The sequence below is a fragment of the Manihot esculenta genome, chromosome 16 (assembly GCF_001659605.2).
Source record: "Manihot esculenta cultivar AM560-2 chromosome 16, M.esculenta_v8, whole genome shotgun sequence".
In the NCBI taxonomy this organism is placed as follows: domain Eukaryota; kingdom Viridiplantae; phylum Streptophyta; class Magnoliopsida; order Malpighiales; family Euphorbiaceae; genus Manihot; species Manihot esculenta.
The window spans coordinates 5,040,771-5,063,934 of NC_035176.2; the positions used below are offsets into that span (position 1 = coordinate 5,040,771).

The 23,164-nt window shown below is 32.7% G+C and overlaps 2 protein-coding genes across 4 annotated transcripts; one reads left to right on the forward strand and one right to left on the reverse strand.

Annotated features, from left to right (window-relative positions):
• The first annotated feature begins 1,934 nt into the window (after positions 1 to 1,934).
• On the forward strand, positions 1,935 to 18,125 carry LOC110604076 (putative lipase YDR444W). Of its 3 annotated transcripts, none has more exons than XR_006348996.1 (11): positions 1,935 to 2,312; positions 3,345 to 3,492; positions 3,737 to 3,804; positions 3,876 to 3,946; positions 4,084 to 4,335; positions 15,768 to 15,931; positions 16,025 to 16,080; positions 16,193 to 16,245; positions 17,410 to 17,578; positions 17,652 to 17,760; positions 17,843 to 17,878. XR_006348996.1 is itself a non-coding variant. In XM_021742152.2 (11 exons), exons 1-11 carry the CDS (start codon positions 2,150 to 2,152, stop codon positions 17,945 to 17,947), a joined length of 1,347 nt encoding a protein of 448 aa, XP_021597844.1. In that variant the 5' UTR covers positions 1,938 to 2,149; the 3' UTR covers positions 17,948 to 18,125. The 3 variants fall into 3 exon arrangements, 2 of the variants coding, with proteins under 2 accessions (XP_021597845.1, XP_021597844.1); XM_021742152.2 differs by having other exon boundaries at positions 1,938 to 2,312; positions 17,663 to 17,760; positions 17,843 to 18,125; XM_021742153.2 differs by lacking the exon at positions 17,843 to 17,878 and having other exon boundaries at positions 17,652 to 17,763.
• Positions 18,126 to 18,770: 645 nt separating this feature from the next.
• LOC110604000 lies at positions 18,771 to 19,226 on the reverse strand. The gene has a single exon (XM_021742012.1). The coding sequence runs from the start codon at positions 19,224 to 19,226 to the stop codon at positions 18,771 to 18,773; it is 456 nt and encodes a 151-aa protein (XP_021597704.1).
• Between the last annotated feature and the right edge of the window lie 3,938 nt (positions 19,227 to 23,164).

Below are 23,164 nucleotides of genomic sequence, written 5' to 3' on the forward strand. Positions count from 1 at the left end.
TATTTTATTTTATTTTTTTAATAATTAAGAAGTTATGTTTCAGTATTAGACGTGCCTTAGTTAGTGATGAATAAAACTAAACTGAATTATTATTTAAAGAAATCCAACGTTTTTGAGTCACTCAGGATTTGCAGAAATTGTTGTTCAACAGTTCTGGCAGAAAAGAAGCAATCCTTCTCGCAAGAAACCACAGCAAAGGATTGCAGTCCTTGCTTGATATAGGGATGCAGAATAGTTTAGCTTCTAAGACCCTATGGCTTGTGTTGAATTTAGGGTATTCTGTGCAACTCGACAAACTGCAATTTGCCAGAGGGTATAGTTATTTCAATAGCAATTAATGACAATTTGACTCGTCTTAACAGAAGTGCAAATTTGTTACACTAAATCAAAATTTATAATTAATTTATTACTAAAATTTTAGTCGGGACTAATTTGTGACTTTAATTATAATTTAGAGACGACTGTGTAAATTATTCAAACAATATTTTATTATTAAAATAGTATTTTATTAAATTAACAATTATTTTTAAAGATTAGTGTGATAAAATTGAATTGAATTTATTTTATTTGGACTTTAATTAAAAGTTCAGGATTAGGGAAGTAAACGGGTAGGGTATCGCAAAATTGAGAGTACCTAAATCCGAATTCGATTATATATACGATTCTCGAATCCGTCCCAAACCCGTTTAATATTTTAATTTTACTATCCGAACCCGTCCCAAATCCGTTTAACAATACCCGCACAATATTCGAATCCGATTTTTTAAATTCAATTCAATAACAAAAACTATCAAATAAACTATCTAATAGTTGCACAACCTAGGAGAAATGTTCAATGACAAGAACCAGCAACTCAGCAACCCAGCAAATAATTTTTTTAATTCAATTCAATGACACAAACTACTAAATAAACTACCTAACAGTTGCACAACCCAACAAATCAGCAAACCAGTAGTAAGAGGAGAAATGTTCAATGACAAGAACCAGCAACTCAGCAAACCCAGCAAATAATTTTTTTAATTCAATTCAATGACAAAAACTATTCAATGACAAGAACCACAACCCAGCAAATAATGATTTATAATTAAATAATCAGATTAATTGTCCATAAATTTTAAAAATCAACAGTATTACATTAATCAAATAGTAAATAATTAGATTTTTTAACATTATACAAATAATCAGATTAATAGTGCATAAATTCTAAAAGTTTTTAATAGCAACTAAAAATTCTTTAAAAACATAAAAGATATTGATTATCAAAAAATTTGATTGCAAACTTGAAGAGAGTTCCAGTCAAAGGAAATGTCGCTGATGCCTATTGAGGAGAGGAAGGGTTGTCTCTAGCATCCGTTAAGGTGAAGTGGGGGAGAGAAGCGTCAATTGAAAAGAGTAGATGTTCCGACTGGAGAGAAAGAAAGAGATATCGCCGATGCCGACCAGGAAGAGGGACACAGTCGGAGATGTTGCCGCTGGAGAGAGAGAAGGAAGAGGGAAGATTTATCGTCGACTGGTAAGAGAGAAGATTTATCGTCGACTGATGAGAGAAAGGAGACGTCGCCGGTGCCGACTGGGCTGCCGACCGTCATTAATGAAGTGCGGAAGAGGCGTCTACCATGAACTATGGGAAGGGAAGGAAGAGAGGCGCCGATGGAGAGAAGAAAGAAAAAGGAATTAGGGATTAAGGTTAGTTTTGTTTGTACAGCTAATCGGGTTCGGGTAATAGGTATCCGATTACCTAATTCCGAACCCTATCCAAGTCCGAAACGGATAAAATTTTTCAAATTCGAATCTGTCCAAATTCGTTTTGTAAAAATCCAAATCCGTCCTAATAGAATTTGGACAGATCGGGGTACCCGTGAAAATCCGCCGACCACCCATCCCTATTCAGGATGATTTTAACTTTTTCCCAAAAAAAAATCTTTGAAAAATCAAAGCTTTCATAGTTTGTTGGCCTAAAATAGCGGTTGGGGCGGTGAATGACATTTGATGAGCTTTTAAGGACGGGCATGGGCTTTCTTCCGAGCATTGTCAACCGTTAGGAAATGTTATGGGGATGAAGCGGGTGATGCTGACTTAGCATCGAAAACCGGGGACTTTTGGGGATTTCGTCCTTTCTCTGTCCCTTTTTCTCGCTGTATATAAATAGATGGCAACGGCTTCTTTAATACAAGTTCCATCTGGGTATTCACCGAGATTTAGTAATAGCTTCAGAAATGGAGCTTATGGAGTACCTCTCGGTTCCAACTCGTATTCACCGTCTTCTTCTTGCTGTTCTTGCTGTTCGTCTCAGGGACTGAATTTCTCTTCTGGTAATTTCTTCATTCCTTCCTTTTGGGATTTATCATTAGTTTTTGGCATTGTATGTTGGTTGCTCGTTGATGAGAGATTAATTTGTTTATCTTTTTGAGAGAATTTTGTGAACATAGTGGTTTTCTTTTAAAGTTTTACTTTCTTTATTCTTGAGTTTAGCTCTGAGAATCAGATTTTTGGGATATTTTGAGAATGCTAATTTCTTTACAAAAGTAAGCTTTTGAATGCGGGAGATTCATTGTAAGAGGATAAATTTCGTTTGTTTTGATAGCTAATTTCTAAGCAACTTTGAATTTAAACTGTAGAAATTTATGTGGTAAGAGGAGAAACAGACCGGTCGAGGAAATTGTAACATCCAGAAAAGTATATAAGCCATTCTTGTCCTCTCCCTCTTCTTTCTTCTTCTTTTTCCTTTTTCTTGTTTTTATTAATGCACTTGTTTAATTATAGTTTTCAAGATTATGTACTAATATATTCTGACATTTTAATTTAACCCACTATCCTTTTTTATTATTTAATTATTTGGTCAAATTTAAATAGAAATTCCAATACATGCGCAGTTCATGGTTTATATCATAAAACCACATAGCATAATAAGAATATACAGTGCTATTATAAACCATCATTCTCATTAATTAAATGAATATTCTATATTTATCAAAATATATCATTGTGATATTTTTTTTTATTTTTCAGAAGATATTATAATTTTTTTCTATTAATTTTAAGAATTTTATTAAATCTTACTATTCAAATTTTGATTCTTGATTCACAAAATAAAAATTTCAATTCTTAATTCCTATCTTGATTTGATACTATGGTTTTATCAACTTGTCTTTCTTGCATAAAAAGGATTTAATCATGAGTCTGCATCGTCTTATTTCTTTATGTATGCTTTTCTTGTATGGTGGTTTAAACGTTTTGGTAGGTTAATATGCTGTCCTCTTTATTTTATTCTTTTGAAATTTATGTACAAGGAATATGCGTGTATAAATCTCTCCTGTGTTTGAGGCTTATAAGTTCTATTACAGGTATAAATAGTTACTGGAAAAACCAAGGCCTTAACGCTCAAGCTATGAATACTGCAACTCAAGGAAATTCTGCATCAACGAGGGAAATTGTGAAAGGGAATAGTGAACCAGATCATCTTCTTGTTCTTGTTCATGGCATCTTGGCTAGGTATGGGTCAGTCAAATATGATTAACTGTCTAATACGCTTCCACATTTTCAAAAGTAATAAAACAAATCAATCAGAACCCCTATTAAATATAATTTTGGATCAAGCAAAGTCTAAAGCCTATTGTGGCAGTTGCATCAATAAATCTCATTGCCCATGCCCTTCAGTTTGGAGTTTTGAGAAAATATGTCAATTATTTTGAGAAAATATATCAGTTGAATTTACTTGGTATTCTGCATGATGCAGCCCAAGTGACTGGACATATGTAGAAGCAGAGTTGAAAAAGCGTCTTGGAAAAAACTTTCTAATTCATGGTATGCTCATCTCTAACTAATTAGACAAAGGGGCTTTATGCCAGTAACTTATTTTTTATTTAATTTTGCAGCAAGTGAATCTAACACCTATACTAAAACCTTTTATGGGATCGATGGAGCAGGAAAGCGACTGGCAGATGAAGTGAGTCTTGCGTCTTGAGATCTTTGAAAGCATTAGTTTTAACAAACAGTAGATTGATTAGTTATTGAATTTCTGGAATGGGTTGTGACAAATTCTGTTATATCTGTCTTTGTTCTTTTTCTGAAATTTATAAACAGGTTATGCAAGTCGTGAAGAAGACAGATAGTTTGAAAAGAATTTCTTTTTTGGCTCATTCTCTTGGTGGCTTGTTTGCAAGATATGCTATGGCTGTCCTTTATTCAGAGAATGCCTTAAGTACTAGTGAATCCAACGATCATGTTGATTCTACACTTCCGAACTCCGCAAGACGATGTGCAATTGCTGGATTGGACCCAATCAATTTTGTTACTCTGGCAACTCCACATCTTGGAGTGAGAGGAAGAAAGCAGGTTTTGTTTTGGAGCTATTTCTAATTTTTTTAATTATTGTACTATGTTGGTAGTTCTCCAATATAATGTTGAACCTCTTTTCCTTTCCCTCTTGGTATTTCACCTTTTGATTAACACAGTAGTGACAATTCTTTCACTTAATCTGTCAATAGAGAAATTGGGGTAACCTTAACTCTTACTAGATATTTTCTAAGATAGATTTTAACCTTACAAATGAACTGATTCTTCACCAATTGACCATGTATCAGGAGTTCAGGACCAGAAAAATATAAATTCCTTAGATCAGTGATGCAATTATAAGCGTAATCATAAAAATGCAACATGCACATGAAATAATAAGAGAGATGGTTGATGCGGAAATGGCATACTACTGCTGTCGTATCTGGACAGCTGTTCTTCTAGACATTTTCATCCAATTGAGAGCTGTATATATTGAACAGCTTATTGCACTTCAGAATTATGACAAAATGAACTAATCTGTTATAATCCAATGCCTTGCATGGTTTAGAGCATTGAAGGTAAAGAAAAAGTTGGCTTCTTGGAGTTGTCCTTTAGGTAACAGAATTCTTCTACTCAATCATGCTGTTGTTACAAATGAAGAAGTATAGGAATAAAGATAAAACGAGAAGTGCAAGAATAGGTGTAAGAGCAAGAAAATTCAATAAAGCCCGTTAGCATTCGGAGGGAAAGTTAGTTAGAGGTAATTACTAGATCCTCAGCTTGTAATTGGCAGGAGTTAGGATATAAAAAGAGTTGGAATGGCTCTGAGATGGTCATTCCAAAACATTATCAATTGAATATCTCATTCTTCTCTCTCTAAATTCTATTCTTTCTCCTCTCTTTTTTATGTGCTTCTTTCTCTTATATTCCTTTTCTTACCTCAATGTTCTTTGCTGGACTCAACAGTAGGATTCTGCTACATAATAATGAGTGGTATCAGCGCAAGAATGAGTGGGCCTCCTAATTTTAGGTTTCTCCTTCAGAACTTCTTGTTGTTTCATGTTTTGGATAGGGGTGTAAACAAACCAAGCTAACTATTAGAGACTCGACTGGACTCTGCGTATTTAGAAATGAGTGGAGCTGGAGCTCGCTTTTTAGATTTGATTAATAAACGAGACGAGTTTGAACTGAGCAGTATTCAACTTGTTAAATCTCGTGAGGTTAGCTCGTTTTTAAGTTCATGAGCAGGCTCGCGAACAAGCTTATTGAGCAAGCTCGCGAACAAGCTTATTGAGCAAGCTCGCGAACAAGCTTATTGAGCAAGCTCGCGAACAAGCTTATTGAGCAAGCTCGCGAACAAGCTTATTGAGCAAGCTCGCGAATAGGCTTATTGATAGGTTGCGAAGAGGCTAGTTGATAGGCTTGTGAGCAAGCTCATTTATAAGGCTCATAAATAGATTCAATATTTGGCCCGTTTATAAATCATTAAATGAGGTTGAATTATATCATTTATAATTCGCCAAATGATAAGAAAAAATAATGTTATATATAGTCCTTGATAGGAAAAAGTTATAAATATATCAATGATGGTATAAGTGATATTATTTCTCTTAATTTTTAAACTCTTAAATCGTTAAATTATTGTGGATATTTGAATTTCTATGTATATTTTTTAAAGAATTATACAATATTTATGTACAAAATCATGTATTCTAAGTAGGAAAGTATACCTATAAATATGCTAATATATTCCTATAATTATGCTAATAATATTTACATGATTGACTTACTATAACACTCTCCCTCAAGTTAGAGCATATATATTAATAATGCCAGCTTGTTACAAATATAGTCAATCCTAGCACTGTTTATAGCTTTTGTGCGAATATCACCTAGTTTTGTAGTCTTGACATGTCCATTTGAGATAACGTGCTCTTGAATCTTTTCACAAATGAATCGACATTCAATTTCAATATGCTTGGTTCGTTCATGACACACTGCATTTGAGGTGATGTGGAGAGTTGCTTGGTTATCATATCACAACTTAGCAAGTGATGAGACTTTAAGTCTGACTTTATCCTACAATTGATATGTCCATGTTACTTCACACGCAGACTTGGTGATAGCTCAGTATTTTGATTTAGCACTTAGAACGAGAAATTCTGATTTAGCACACAAACTGGGCCATAACTCGGTATTGCTTCTTACTTTTTCATGATACCAAGTTTCCCTCAACAAAAACACAATATCTTGTAGTCGACCTACTCTGTCAATCTTCGATCTTGCTTGCATCAGAAAAATACTTAATATCTAAGTGTACATGATTGCTATTAAAGAGACTGTGTCCTGGTGCACCCTTCAAATGATACAAAGTTTGCTCCAAAGCTTCCCAATGGGCAACAATGGAAAGGACATAAACTGACTCACAACACTAACAAAATAAGCAATATTTAGATGGGTAACTGTAAGATAATTCAATTTGCCAGCTAATCTCCTATGCATTTCAAAATCGTCAAATGGCTAAATATCCCCTGTTGTAAGTGGAAGATTAGGAGTGACTGGTGCAATGCATGGTTTAGCACCTAATTTTTCTATTTCTGCCAACAAATCAAGAATATACCTCCTTTGAGATGAGAATATATCTTTCTTACAACTTGAAATCTCAATACCCAAAAAATATTTTAGCTAGCTTAAATATTTTGCTTGGAATTGAGATTGGAGGAATGATTTGAGTGAGGAGACACCCGCCGGGTCACTTCCAATAATGACAATATCATCAACATAAACCACAAGCAAGATTAGCTAGCTTCAGAATTTTTATAAAATACCGAATGATTAGACATGCTTCTAGAAAACTAGTGTTTTCTGAATTATACGAAGCCAGAAAGCAAACAAACATTTTAGTAGTCTCTGTTTTCATATTCACCTTTCTGTTCAATCCCTTCCAGGGGCTTCTAGTAGCCCCAACCTTGAGCAACCACATCCAACAAAGTAATGCATTGAACTTGGTCATACTTTTTTTGGGCCTTGCTTCGTCCTCTTCCCCTTCCTCAGATTGATCATCAAATAACTCATCCATTAATTCCTCATCATAGCGTGTTAAAAGCTATTTTTTCACCCTTATTTTTTCACCTCGTTGAACCTTTCAAGCCAAGCCTTAGGACTTTGTTTCAAGCCATACAATGATTTCCGGAGCTTGCAAACCTCTTCCAACTCCCTTGACAAATAAAGCCAGATAGTTGCTTCATATAAATCTCTCGTTGAAGGGTATCATAAAGGAAAGCATTCTTGATGTCTAATTGATGCAAAGGCTAACCATAGGTAGCTGCCAAAAGAGATGAAGAGGCAAATAGAGGCTAGTTTGGCTATTGGATAAAAAGTGTCCGAATAATTAATTTCATATATTCAAGTATATACTTTGGCAACAAGGCAAGCTTTTAATCTAGCCATAGAACCATTAGGATTCACCTTTATTGTAAAAACCCATTTGCAACCAATCACTTTCTTATCTGAAGGTAGAGGTACCAGTTCCCAAGTATCATTATCATCTAAGGGTATAATTTTCTCTTGCATTGCAGCACACTAATTAAGATGAGATAGGCTTCCTTACAGTTTTAGGAACGATAATAGATTCTACAGCAGTAACAAAACAATGAAATGAGGAAGACAAATGATTATAAGATATAAAAGATGAGATGGGATAAGTGCATGTACGTTTACCTTTGTAAAACAATAATAGGTAGATCTAAGTTAGTAGTAAGAGCAGTAATGGTGGCTCGATCTTTTGGGGAAGAAATTGTTGGCGGATGGTGTAAGTCAAGAGTCTTCAATCTCGTAGAATAAACATGAACATTAGTAAGACAAATAGTAATTGGAACAGACGGGCTGTAGTATGTTGAGCTATAGACACTTGTTTAACATAATATAATAATAAATTATCTTCCTCTCCTTGACTTCCATAAATGGGAGATGAAGAGAATATTAGCAGATATAAGATATCGATTAAGGATTGAAGAAAAATATCTATATTATTTTTGAAGTCTAGAAAGACACATTTAAGAGATTTTATATCCAATTTACTGATCTGCGGATGAACTTCTAATACAAAATAAGTACAACTAAATATACGAGATTCAACAAGATAGAACGATTTGAACGGAAAAAAGACATAATAAGGAATATTAGCATGACGTATAGAAGCAAACATCCGATTAATTAAGAAACAAGCTGTAGAATTTGCATATGCCTAGAATTCTTTTGGAATGTTAATTTGAAACAGAAGAGCTCGACCTACTTCAAGAAGATGTCAATTTTTTTTTTTGATAACACCATTTTGAGATGGTGTATCCACACAAGAAGATTGATGAAGCATTCCATTTTGTTTCACGAAGGTTTGAAAGTTTTTTGAAAAATGTTATTTAGTATTATCACTTCATAATACCCACATAGAAATATTAAACTGAGTTTTAATTTTAGAACAAAAGGTATAAAAGATAATAAACAACTTTGAACGACTCTTCATTCAATACAACTAGGTAATATGAAAGTAATGATTAACAAAAGTGACAAAATAGTTAAATCAAGTCTTAGAAACATTACGGATCCCAAATATCTGAATGTACTAGCTAGCTCAAACGGAGATGATGCTTATTTATTGATTTTAGTAATAAAAGATAAACGATAATGTTTAGCAAATTGTCACGACTAACATTCCAAATTTAACAATGATTGTAATTGAGGGCACAAATTGTTTAAGATAAATAAAGAAGGATGTCCTAATCGATATTGAATTTCAAAAGGAGTTGAAATACTAAAACAAACGAGAGACCTTGGTACTTGATCTAGAATATAGAGACCTCCAAACTTACGATCATGACCAATAATCTGATTCGTTATAAGATCCTGAAAAGCATAGTAATTAGGAAAAAATGAGCCACAATAATTTAAGGTTTGAGTAAATTTACCAATAGGAAACAAATTAAAAGAGAGTAAACTTATGTCGTAGGATTTGCAATCCTAGAACCCACGACAGAAGATGTCGATCCATCAGCTAGAGTAGCAAAGAATGAGCTTATATGAGTTTGAAAAGTATATAAGAAACTAGAATTACCCATCATATAGTCGGTAGCGCTAGGATCAATAACCTATGTAGAAGAAGAGACAAGACAAGACGTGAGTGTACCTGATTTATTAATAGTAGTGACAGAGGAGTTAGTGTGCCTCGATAACTCTTTATATTGAGAAAACTTAGCAAATTTTTGTATAGATATTAAAATAGCTTTTTTAGATGCAACTTCCATTTGACGAGGCAAAAGAATTTGATAGAAACAAAAAAAAAAGCTCCAAAGCCAATTCCAAGCTGACTTATAGCTTGTAGAAACCTTTTGCTGAACCAAAGGCAGAATCAAAGCTCTTTAAAAAAAAAAAAAAAAACAAAACAGCACCCAAGGCTGCAAACCCTACAAGGTTGATCTCTAGAATGGCAGTAAACAATGCCAATGAACAGTAACAACAAACAATATCGATGAATAGTACTCATGAACAGTACCCAAAACTCTAAAGAATTGAATGCTCTAATACTATGTAGAAGCTTGTATTTCTGTGTATATTTCTTTGAGAATGGTATAATATTTATATATAAAATCATGTATTCTAACTAGAAAAGTATCCCTATAATTATGCTAATAATATTTACATGATTGATTTACTATAACAATAATAATAAACTTTATAACCATATATAATCGTTAGTCTATGTATCTCTCTCCCCCTTGATTGAGTAACTATACTATTAGAGTATATATTTCTTTCCCACTGTATATCTCTTTAAGCAAATCCTCTTTTTGTACCTTTAAAAATATCTCCCTTAAATATCCCTTAATCGGCTATTGTTATTGTCATCACTTTCATATGCTTATGTATATGCTTTTTATCTCTTAATCGGCTATTTTTATTGTCATCGCTTTCATATGCTTACGTATATGCTTTTTTTTATTATTCTCATACTTAATATTGCTTTATTATCTACTTAATTTTATAAATTAAATTATTCATGTGATATAAATCAATACATTAATATCAATGAAGTTTGGTATAATGTATATATATATATATAATTGCGTAATTAAGTTGATTAATACTTGTATTAATATATTCATTTCATATAATATTTTATATGTGTATTATAATAGCAATTTTGTATTGTGCATAATAACTTAATATAAATAATATATTTGAATAAAAACTAAGTAATAATATATCAGTAATTAAATGATAATATATTATAATCTATGATATTATATTAATAAATTTAGTATAAAAATATCTTTTGGTACTAGCAGCAAAACTATGTAGTTTTGAATTTAAAGAGACACTCTCCCCCTCACTCAGAATATTTATATATAGAAGAATATTTATATATAGATTTATACATCAATATATATACTTTAATTAATTTTGCATAAAACTTGATATCAACATTTGATCAAATGATTATTGAACTCATTATTATATGACGTTAAATTTATACTAAATACACTTTATATAATTAATTAGAAGTTTTATAATTAGTATTTGAGTCAACAAATATTAATATTTAAAGTTATAAATGATAATAATACTAATAAAACCTTAAAATATTTTAAATTTTTAATACATTGCCATATAATAATTTTTTTAGCTTACTAATAAGAAAATAAAAAAAGAATAATTAAAAACAACACTCCATTGGCTAGGAATTGAATCCAGGACAAAAATAAGACTCATTGTTTGTTGCACCACTGCAACATTGGTCTAGATGTGATTCTTATATCACATTGCATAAATATATTTTTTGGTGCTCACAAGTATTGTGCCAACACTCAGGAATTCGACATCGAAAGTTAAAGAAAGATGGAGGAGTGTAACTTCTCTATAAAAGTACAATCCCGTTCCTTTTTCTTCATATGGTTTTGGTTTTGAGACTTTAATAAAATTTAAAATATTGAAGTTATTTAATTCTCTTAATGACCTTATAGTTTAAAATTTATTTTTAATTTAAAGAAGTTAAGCTTAAGCTAAGCTTGTTTATAATTTAAACAAGCTTAAATTTGAGTTTGATTTATTTATAATTTTGTCGAGCTCAAATCGAGCCTTTGGAGTATACTAATGGGTCGAGCTTGAATTAGCTTATTAAGGTGATAAACGAGCTCATTACGAATCGAGCTTGGACTAATTTTTTCATGAATCAAGCTCAAGCTCATAGATCTCAAGTCAAGTTGCAGCTCGAGCTTTCAATTTTTTTTGGCTTGCTCGGCTTGGTTCGATTACACTACCCCTAGTTTTGGTCACTGTTATTATCTCCATTATTTTCATCACTCTGATTTCTTTTGGGTCTATTCCTTCAATCTCTTGGGTTGAAATTCTGAATTTTCTCTTTTCTTTCTTCTTCTTTTTCTTTTCCTTCCTTTCTTGAATTTCTTGATTTTCACAAATAAAGATCTACTTTCTTCTTCTCTTCCAATCTGATTTCTTTCTCTCTAATTTCTTTCTTATTCTGCTACTTTCTTGGAGACTATTCATGTTGAAGATGTCCATCTTATGCATGATGAATTGAAGATGTGTAGTAGTGTATTAGAGTTGAGATACTTCAATCATTTGCTACTTAAAGAGAACGACTTTGAAATTAGGAGAAGGCAGAGGACCCTGTTGCAGCTTTTTGTTTACCAAATGGCTCTCCTAGTTGCTACAAAAGATGCCCACCACCAAGGTCTCCAAGCATTCATTCAATGGACCACTTCCAGCTAAGGTGGCACTTCGGAAGCCAGAACCTTCATTCAGACCCATTTTTCAGACTTTGAGCATTCTGAATGAAGGTTGCAGTGTGTCACATAAAGCAAGCCTAAGTAGAATAATAATGAGAACAAAACTAAATCATTAATGTAGAATTAGTTGGAGGAGTCAGCTAGTGTTAGGGGTGTAATCGAACTGTGCCAGTAAAAAAAATTGAAACCTAAAGCTCGAGCTCCACTTGAGCTCCATATGAGCTTGATTCATGAAAAAAATATTAAACTCGAGCTCATTTTAAGCTCGAACTCTAATGAGTTTGTTTATTACCTTAATGAGACAGTTCGAGCTTGGCTTGAGTTAAAGCTCAATTAGGTCGGATTCAAGCTCATTTAGAGCCTTAAGCCTGACTTATTTAAATTTAAGATAGATTTAAATTTTAAACTAAAAGTCTATTAAAGGGAACTTTTTAAATAAAACTTTATGTTAATTTAACCAAAGTCTCTTAAAACTAAAATTTTGTTTTGAACAATATTAAAAATGGATAAAGGAATCGTTCTTTTATAAAAAAGCACCACCCCTCCATCTCCCCATACACTTTCGATGTGGGATTTAGAAGAGTTGGTTCAGCACTCATGATACGATATATTTATTGCACGTGTATTGAAGTCAAGTTTGGACTTGTGGTCTAGCGGTGTAACAAGTTGTGACACTCCTTGGTCTTGGTTCAATTCCTAGCCAAGTAATTCATATTTTAAATTTATTTTCTTTGATTTTCTTATTAGTTGGGTAAAAAATTTATTATATGATAATATATTAAATATTTAAAATATTTTAATGTTTCAACATTTATTAATAATATTATTATTATTTATAAGTTTAAATATTAACATTCGTTGACTGAAATACTAATTATAAAACCTTTAATTAATTATACAAAGTGCATATAATATAAGATCGACATTGTATAATAATGAATTCAATAATTATTTGTTCAAATATTTATATTTTTTATACAAAATTAATTAAAGTATATATAATGAATATATAAAATCTACATATAAATATTCTAAGTGAGAGAGAGAGTTTCTATTTAAATTATATAGCCTCGACTAAAACTGCGATGTTTTGTAGTTGATAGGAAGAGATATTTTTACATTAAATTTATTAGTAAATTATCATTGATTAATATATTATCGTTTTATTATTAATATATTACTCCCTCTGTTCCATAATTTTTATGCACTTTTTTTTTTCACACATATTAAGAAATATAATTTTTTTTATTAACTTTCCAATCATACTCCTCTTAAATACATTAAGTTTTATTAAATATTAAGAGATGTTTTGGGAAGTTTCTTGGAAATAAGATAAAATTAAATAGGATTATAATAGTTAACTTATATGTTACTATAATCTAAAAAGGAAAGTGGACAATAATTTTGAGACAATCAAAAAAGAAAAGATGGATAAAAATTATGGGACGGAGGAAATATTATTTAGTTTTAATTAAATATATGATTATATTAAATTATTATATACCGTACAAAAATTATCATATATAAAATACAAATATAAGATATTAAATAAAATAAATATATTAATATAAATATAATCAAATTAATTACATAATTATATATACATTATATTCAAGCTTTATCAATAATTTTGTATTAATTTATATTTAAATTATGTGAATAATTTAATTTATAAAATTAAGTAGACAACATTAAGTATGAGAATAATCATAAAAAGCACATATATAAGCATATAAAAGTAGTAATAATAACAATAGCCGATTAAGTTTGAGATTTATGGGAGATATTTTTTTAAAGATACAAAGAGATTGTCTACTTAGAGAGACATATGGTGGGAAAAATATATAGTCTAATAGTATAGTTATTCAATTAAAGGGATAGAGATATATAAACTAAATATATATATGGTATATAGTTTAATATTATTTAATCTTTTAAAGGTTTAAAAATTAAGAGAAAGAGAAATAATACAAATAAATATTAAAGGTAGTATTTATAACTTTTTCCCATTAAAGAGTATTTATAACATTACTTAATTTTTTAAGAAATATTACTTAATATTTATTACTAGTATTTACTATTTTACATTAAGGATATATTTATATCTAATATACTAAATTTGTTCCTATATAGTGATTGCATTAACTTGTTTTTTTTATTTATAAACTTAAACTTAAATTATAAATAATTATATTTTATGAATATACATTTTTATAATGATTATACTAAATTGTCTTTAGAAAAATTAACATTAAAATAAATATAACTGTAAATTTATAAAATAGAAAACTAATATAAATATTATTTGTGTGAATTACAAATGATATAACTCATGAGCATATCTATTGAGCTTATAAATGAGCCTATTATTGAATCTATTTATGAGTCTTATAAATGAGCTTAGCTCACAAGTTAATTCACGAGCTTGTCAACTAGAAAGCTCATGAATTTAGAAATGAGTAAAGCTCATGAGTCCAATACTACTGAGTTGAAACTCATATTATTTATTTAACAAGTCTAAAAACTGATTTCGAGTTCAACTTGTTTTCTAAACGAGCCAAGTCCAGTCGAGTTTTTATCGAGCCAAATTTCGAATAATTTAGTTTATTTATACCCCTACATAGTGTATTGAAGGGAGAAGTTGTTAGGGTAGGTACTGAGGTTGCAATAGTTGATACTACTACTATTCTTTCTTCTCACTCTCTCTGTATTTTTTCTCCACTTAATAATCTTTTTTGAGATTAACAACCTAGTTGCAAGACAATTGTATCATGTTATAAATAATGGATATACCAAATCTACTTTTAAACAAAGTCTAAATCTTCAAGAAAGTCTATAATCTAAGATTATATTTTATCTGCAACAAATAAATTGCATCTATCTCGTAGTTTCTTTTTTTTATTATCTTATCTTATTAGATTTATATTATCTTATCTTAAACGATCTTTATCTAATAATTATTTGTATTAGACTTCTGCTCTACGTAAGAGATTTCTAATTATTCAATAAAACAAACAAAATTTATTTCTAAATTTATGAGATTGAGACTCTCTCCTTTCTCGAGTCTTGAGGTATTAAGAGCTCTCTCTAACGAGCTCCTTCCCCATCTATCATCTCGTGATCTACTACTTGGGATCATAATATATCATTTCTCGATATGAAAAATATGTGGTTCCCATTAGCTTTTCCAATAGTTTAAGGTCATCATATCAGAAATGCTCCAACCATGGTGAGGAATTATTACGAGATGACAGAAGTTTGTTAAGCAGCAGACCATATGAGATTTTTGATGTGATGGCAATGCATGTTTAATTGGAGAGTACAATGGGCCACTAGCATACATATATGAGGGAAGCTCTTCAAATGAGTGCCACTAGAACTTTAATAGAACTCAATGCTTCACAGTATAGTAAGATATTTAATTTAAATTGCATTGCTTGGTTGAACTTTAATAGAACTCAATGCCATAAGGTTTGGCAAAGACCCTAGTATCACATCAGTCATGGTTTATACTTAGCTTCTCGGGAAGGTCATATCATGATGTCTGCATGTCATAAAAATTAACAAGCCCTGAGGTTCTCTAATAAATGTAGAAGTTGTATTTTATGAGTTCGTTTTGTTTATTTTATGAACATAAAAATTTACATGATTTAATCTTCTTCTTTCTCTCTCCCCTCTCCTCTCCATCAGCTTCCATTTCTCTTGGGAATTCCCATTCTAGAGAAACTTGCTCCACAAATGGCTCCTATTTTGGCGGGTCTAACTGGTAGTCAATTGTTTCTTACTGATGGTAAACCTGAAAAGCCACCACTTCTTTTAAGAATGGCATCAAATTGTGAAGATGGAAAATTTTTGTAAGTTTAGGCATTTTTATGTAATTAGAGCTTACAATCGTTTCTAATAATATTGTGGCCCTTACTTATTTTCCCTTGTACTTACTGTTGCAGATCTGCCCTTGGCGCATTTAGATGTCGTACCCTCTATGCAAATGTATCATTTGATCGTATCCAACTGCATGACACCTTCTCCATCTCCACTCTTTTTCTAACTATGTTAAAGTTCTCTGCATTATTCTTCTCTGCCTACTTTTAATCAGCTTCCTTAACATTAACTAGATATGGTTGGCTGGCGGACGTCCTCCATAAGGAGAGAAAAGGAACTTGTTAAGGTGAGGTTGATAATTTTTTGTGTTCTGATGATCTTTATTCTGAGAGTATCTATCATTTATTGAACCATCATTGGATGTGGGAATATTCAATTATGTCCTTGAAAGGAAAATAGTTGAGAAAGTAAATATGTATATCAGTGAGTGTTATTCCATTTAATAATTTACTCCTTTGGGATTATGTGAGCTCAAACAATAGCAAAAATGATGCAGACTTTTGAGTCCAACCTCCTTCCGAAGGCCAAATTAGTACTATTAGCTTGTAAAAGTTGCATGCTAATGGCCTTGGTTGTTGCCTACTTGTGCCCGTATGAGTTTGCATATATCCATAGGCTTTTTTAGGTGTTGTGAAATCATCAAATTTTGTGCCCTTATTAATATTTGTGGTCATATCTGATAATGATGTAATGTGTGTGCAGTGTTTCTCTAGGTTTGGTGTCAGTATGAAGGAGTCTAGTGTTTGCTGCACCGTTCTTTTGGTTCAGATAGAGAATCTGAAACCGTCAAAAATTGGGCCCCAAATGGAGCAAGTTTGAGAGTCCTTGTAAAATGTGGATTTGAGTTCGTCCATACTATATATATATATATATATTGCTTTAAAATCAAACAGAATTTGACCAACACTTGAGATTTTTTTTCCCCTTGATGTGATGTCCTTTATTGTTGCAAATGTTTTTGTCTCGTGGAACTTCACTTCACACTCAGCTCATAAAGTTGCAAAACAAAAGTATTGATTCATTGAATGTGAATGCTATTATTTATATGGAAAAACCTGAACTGCCAGTCTTTAGTTGAGTCATAATGCAAGTGTTGGATAAAAAAGGAACAGCAAAAGGCGTTCATTATAGATAGAATAGTCTTTATTAGTAGCCATGACAAACAGGACCTGCTTAATTTATCAAGGATCTTAGATGACAACTTTCTTCTGTGCAACTCATTCATTGAAAGCAGTTTTATCTCTGACAACATAGAGGTCAGGATTTATTAGCAATTACTTTCTTTCAGCATGTTCATCTGGTAGTATTTAGAAGATGTTGGTGAGGATTGCAAGATTTTGTTGATTGCCATTCCTTTTGTTAAGCCGCAAGTAAAATATTGGGTTTGCCTTGAGTATTCGGATTGTATGCTATACTAATTTTGCATCATCAAATATTTCTCAATTGGCAGCCTCCTCAACGATCTTTGGATGGTTACAAGCATGTAGTAGATGTTGAGTATTGTCCACCAATCTCATCTGCTGCCCCTCATTTTCCTCCAGAAGCCGCTAAAGCAAAGGAGGCCGCACAAAGCAAACCCAATGTGCAAAACACAACGGAGTATCATGAGATCATTGAAGGTAAACTTCTGTAGCAATGGAGACTCTCAGGCTTTGATGATCATGGAATTAATAAAGAGAAATGACCACACAGTTTGTTAACAGAGGAAATGATACACGGGTTACAGCGGTTGGGATGGAAAAAGGTCGACATCAGCTTTCACTCAGCGTTCTGGCCCTTCTTTGCCCATAACAACATACATGTATTGGATCTACCTGAGCTCTCCATTTGGACATGTTTCTCCTTTTTTCGTTTTGTGACGTTGACATTTTATCTAAATTCAGGTAAAAAATGAATGGCTTCACAATGCTGGCGCTGGTGTAATAGCTCATGTTGCAGACAGCTTCAAGCAGCAAGAATGCTCCTCGCTAATGACTGCTAGCTTGTAGCTCATAGGTACCATACGCTAGTTCAATTGTAGTTGTAGTTGGAACTATTAGTGAATATTATTTTAGCTTTTTCAGCTTATGCTTATAGTCTATTAAAAATTTCTGAAGTAAATGCAGCAAATAAGCACAAAACAGTCAACTCAGTCGATTTCAATATCAAAAGGGAAAGTTTATACTCTGTTTTGATATCTTTAAATAGGATAAATAAGAGAGTAAGGATGATGTGCAATTGAAATGCTAATTACACAAAATGGATTCAATTATACTAGCCTTAAACACTAAAGAGCTTGATTTTGATGATAAACTTGGGAAAAAAAAAAAAAAAATTCTTTTGGAGACATATCAAGTTTTCATCAACAGATGAAAGATCACTAGTGGAAGAGAGTAAAATACTCTAAAGGTATAATTGTCTGTTGATGAAAACTTGATATGTCACTAAAACTTTCATCTGTTGATGAAAGATCACTAGTAAAATACTCTAAAGGTATAATTCTTTCGTGATAAAATTTTACTGGAAAAAAAACTAAGTGTATTAAAATTTGTAGTGAAGCGACAGAATTTTGCAATTAAAAATTAAAAATTGTCACTAAAACTTTTAATATCGTAGTTCTTGTGACAATCTAATGGTGAATTTGAATTATGTGACTCGATATTTTAGTAGCAAATTTTACACATTTAATTTGTTTATTTTTGAAATAAAATACTGCTCATACCATTACTTCAAATCATGAGATAATACATCCAAGAGGATAGATGGAGGAGAAGAGCTCCATTCATCCGAACCTGATACAGAAACAACAGCCCTTGCAAGAACATAAGCACACTAATTCACATATTTTCTAACATAAACCATAGAAACATCATCAATCTCTGATAACAGGTTTTTAATATCCTGAACTAAAAGACCCAAATAAGAGAAATCTAAGGCATATGTAGTTATAGCATTCACAAGCAGTAAATCATCAATCTCCAACACAACATGATGAAACTGATTTGACTTGAGCCAAAGGAGAACCTCTCTCGCTGTTAAGGCTTCAGCAATAAGGGGATTAAAACTGCCTTCCTGGTAAACCATACCAGTATGAATAGAATGGCCATAGTGATCCCGTAAGATCCAACCCAATCCTACACCTTGACCATATAAAGGCACTGAAGCATCAAAATTACATTTGACATACCGAACAAGAGGCCAAGAGCAATGTGCAGTAGAAAAATCTGTAGAGACATGTGCAGAGGAAGAAGCTACACCAGAAACATCCTGCGCAAGTGACCATTCCATATAAAATGAATTAACAAAATGGATCACTTGAGTTGGTGTGAGATTTTTTTGCCTACATACAATATTATTTCTATTATACCAAATTCCCCACAGAAGCAGAAAACACCTAATTCACTTTATCCTCATCATAATGATTTAATAAATTAGATAACCAACATGGGACTGACACTTCATCAATTGATGGTGAGATCCCTTCTGAATCCTAGATAGCAGCCAAAACTGACAAACTGGACATTGAGAGGAAACATTGCTCCCATGCTTCTAAAATATAATTCTTATCTCGTAAATCTTGCTTTCACCTAAAATAATTTATTTTCATATATTTCAGAAGTTGGTTTCGATTTTTAAACTTCTTGTGCACTTCAAATTGTAGAAAAATAATATCCCTCTTGTGCATGTATCACTTAGGGATTAGTGTTTAGGTATTCCAACGAAGCTTTTTTCTTCCTAAAATTTGAAGAGAATTGTGAAGAGAAAGCTTGCAGACATTGGATCAACAAAGAGAGTTCTTATAGGAATTGGGCCAACAAAGAGGAAATTGGGTCAACAAAGAGAAAGCTTTAGAGATGGTGTCGCTGATAGAAAGCCCAGTTTGTACTAGATAGAAAGCTCCATATGTACCTAAGTTTTTGCTGTATTTCATCATATGATCACATTAGGAACCAGATCCTCCTTATGGATTCATTTTCCTCAGTGAATCGTGCATATGCCATGGTATTGAGGGTTGAAAAACAAAGAGAGGTTAGCACCTTCACATCAAATGTGGCATATGGTTTCATGGCCGTGATGTCTAAGACACATGGCAATAACATGGAGAACACGGGTTATAAAACACTATTCAAGAGAAGGGAGACCAAAGGTTCTGTGACTACTATAAAAACAGAAGACACACTAAGTGTTAGGGTTCTAGGATCTTAGAGGAACTAAAATGTAATTTTCCCAACATGGGATTTTTGAGAAACAAGATGGGTAGAAATTAGTATAAAATAGTAGTATCAAAAGTGTTATGTCAATTTCTTGTAATTCATTTTCATGTATTTATTAAGGGGGGGTGTCACCTCAGACATATTGATGTCTCCTCCTGCCACAGCTCAACTTGTCCTTAAGGCTCTTTAGGGGGGAGTGACTAGTTGGCCACCAGTGAGGACTGGGTCCAGCTGGCCACCATAGGCCTATCGAGTCCCTGTGTTGTGCCTCCACCCTTGTAGGCGTTCCCCCCTGTCTGCAAGTGGTGAGAGGACCTTTGTGTTGAATTTTGTAATGAATGTTTTGCCCCTGGAATGAAATGAGTAGCCCTTTTATCAAAATATTTGTGCCTACATGTGATACTTTGGTTGTTTATGCCTTTATGCTTGTTGGATGTGGATATCTGCTCGATATGTATTTATCTTGCTCGCTTTAATAGCATTCTAGCCTCTTGGCTAACCAACATGCTTCGTTGTGCAGATTAACGTGTAGATAGATCTGCTGACTTGTCTTGATAGTGTTCAAGTCAAGTGCCACACGGTCCCAACTGAGTGCCAAAGCCTGGGCCCGTGACGCTAAGGACGCTTATTTCAAGCTAATCAGATATCCTGAATGGTTCAAACAAAAGAAGGTGAAGCAGTTTGCGAATGCTATAGAAGATACCTGCAATACTGCACCTGAGGTTGAGCCAGACATAACTCGTAATGAAGAACTAATTGCCACCATCATCAGCATAATTCAGCAAGAACTAAGCAAAATGATAAAAGGTAAAGGGGTCCAGAAGGCCAATTGTGCTGAATTTACTGGATTTGCAAATAAATGCACTCAAAATTCTTCTGTTTCTGTTCGTTCTATTAATATTGGTAATTGGATCATAGATAGTGGTGCTATATCTTATATGTATTCTTCCCTCACACTTTTACAAAACACCAAGCCTGTAACTAAATCTATAATTGTATCACTACTTGACGGATCGACTAAAGAGGTTAGAAGGTTTGGCGAGGTCAGACTTAAAACTAATCTGATATTGCAAAATGTACTTCACATACCAAGTTTCAAACACAATCTCTTATCTGTTCAACAACTTCTAAAGGATTCTAACGTTTCTATGATTTTTTATCAAAATCATTGTAAGTTACAAGACCTTTGGACTAAAGAGTTGGTTATTGTGGGACAGCTCCATGAAGGATTATACAAAATAAGTAGCAGTTCATTCTCTGTAATAAGACATATATCAAAAAAGGCTAATGCTGTGATGATGATGTAATTGGTTTCATGAATAAAAAAGATACTTCTATATGGCACATCATATTTGGTCATGTTTCCATATCAAAGCTTGCTCATATATAGGGTTTTAACTCTGATGCATCAATGCTACCATATTACATATGCCCTCTTGCCAAACAGTTAAGACTACCATTTCAAAAAAGTTCAAGCTTCAGCCCCATTATTTTTCACCTCTTACACAAGGAGCTTACTATTGACCTACTTTTACAGGTGTCTCATACTTTTTAACCATAATGGACAAGTACAATAGATCAACATGGATATACCTCATGCAAAATAAGTTTTAAATCCATTCACTCCTCCTCACCTTTCTCAAAATGATTCAAACACAATAACAAGCCACTATGAAACACATAAGGACAGACAATGGGGCAGAATTCTTGAGCTCGGAGACAACGAAATTGTTTCAATAGAATGGCATTATCCATTAAAAAATGATAGCCTATACACTCCAACAGAATGGGGTTGTAGAAAGAAAGCATAAAACACTTCTTCAAATAGCTAGAGCTTTAACGTTCCATTATGGCTTGCTAAAGAATTTTTGGGGAGAGGCAATCTTACATACCACTTATTTGATAAATAGAATCTCGAGTTCAGTCATTAACTAGAAGACTCCCTATGAACCTCTCAATAACAAAGTACCAGATTATAGTATACTACAATCCTTTAAATGTTTGTGCTATGCAACTAATATAAGACATCACAAAACCAAGTTTGAACTCAAAGCAACCAAATGCATTTTTCTGAGATTTGCCACAGGCCATAAGGCATACAAACCGTATGACCTTAGTAGCAAGACTATATGTATATCTACAGACGTCCTCTTTTATGAATCCATCTTTCCCTTCCAAACATATAACCAGACAGAATTCATTCACTCTTACCCTTTAGTCCAAAAAGAATCCAAAATAGAATTATCATAGCCTTATGATACCCACCTTATATCCCATCTAACATCACCTTCAGTCTTGCAACACCATCCGACCTCACCTTCAAACCTACAATACCATCCGACCTCATCTTCAGACCTACAACAGAATGTCACTACAAACACACAAATTCTAAGGAGTTCAAGGACTCATTAGAAACCAAGTTAGTTAAATGACTTTGTGGCAACAGCTCAAGATGCAACCTGTGTCCCACACAATCACTCTGACAATATGGGTCCACCTTCAGGTACATCATTAATCTAAATTTCTTCAAACCACCTTTGTTTTACACCTACATACAAAGAGTTTGTAGCATTACTATTTTTTACACATGAAGAATATTCTTACGAATAAGCAAAGACAGATGAAAATTGGGTCAGAGCCATGGATATTGAATTGGAAGCTCTCGAGAAAAATTCTACTTGAAAACTTATCCCATTTTGTGTACACAAAAAGCCTATCGCTTCTAAGTGGGTGTATAAAATCAAAAGAAAAGCTGACGACCCAATTGATAGATATAAAGTCAGGTTAGTGGCTAAGGGTTTCAACCAACTTGAAGAAATTGATTACACTGAGAGCTTCTCTCCCGTAGCAAAAATGGTCACCATTGTTGGATATCAATAACGCCTACCTCTATGGCTCCATTGACGAAGAACTATATATGCTTTCCCCACAAGGTTATTCTAAGGCATAACCAAATCAAGTGTATAAACTAAAAAAATCACTCTACGGACTCAAGAAAGCTGGCTGCCAATG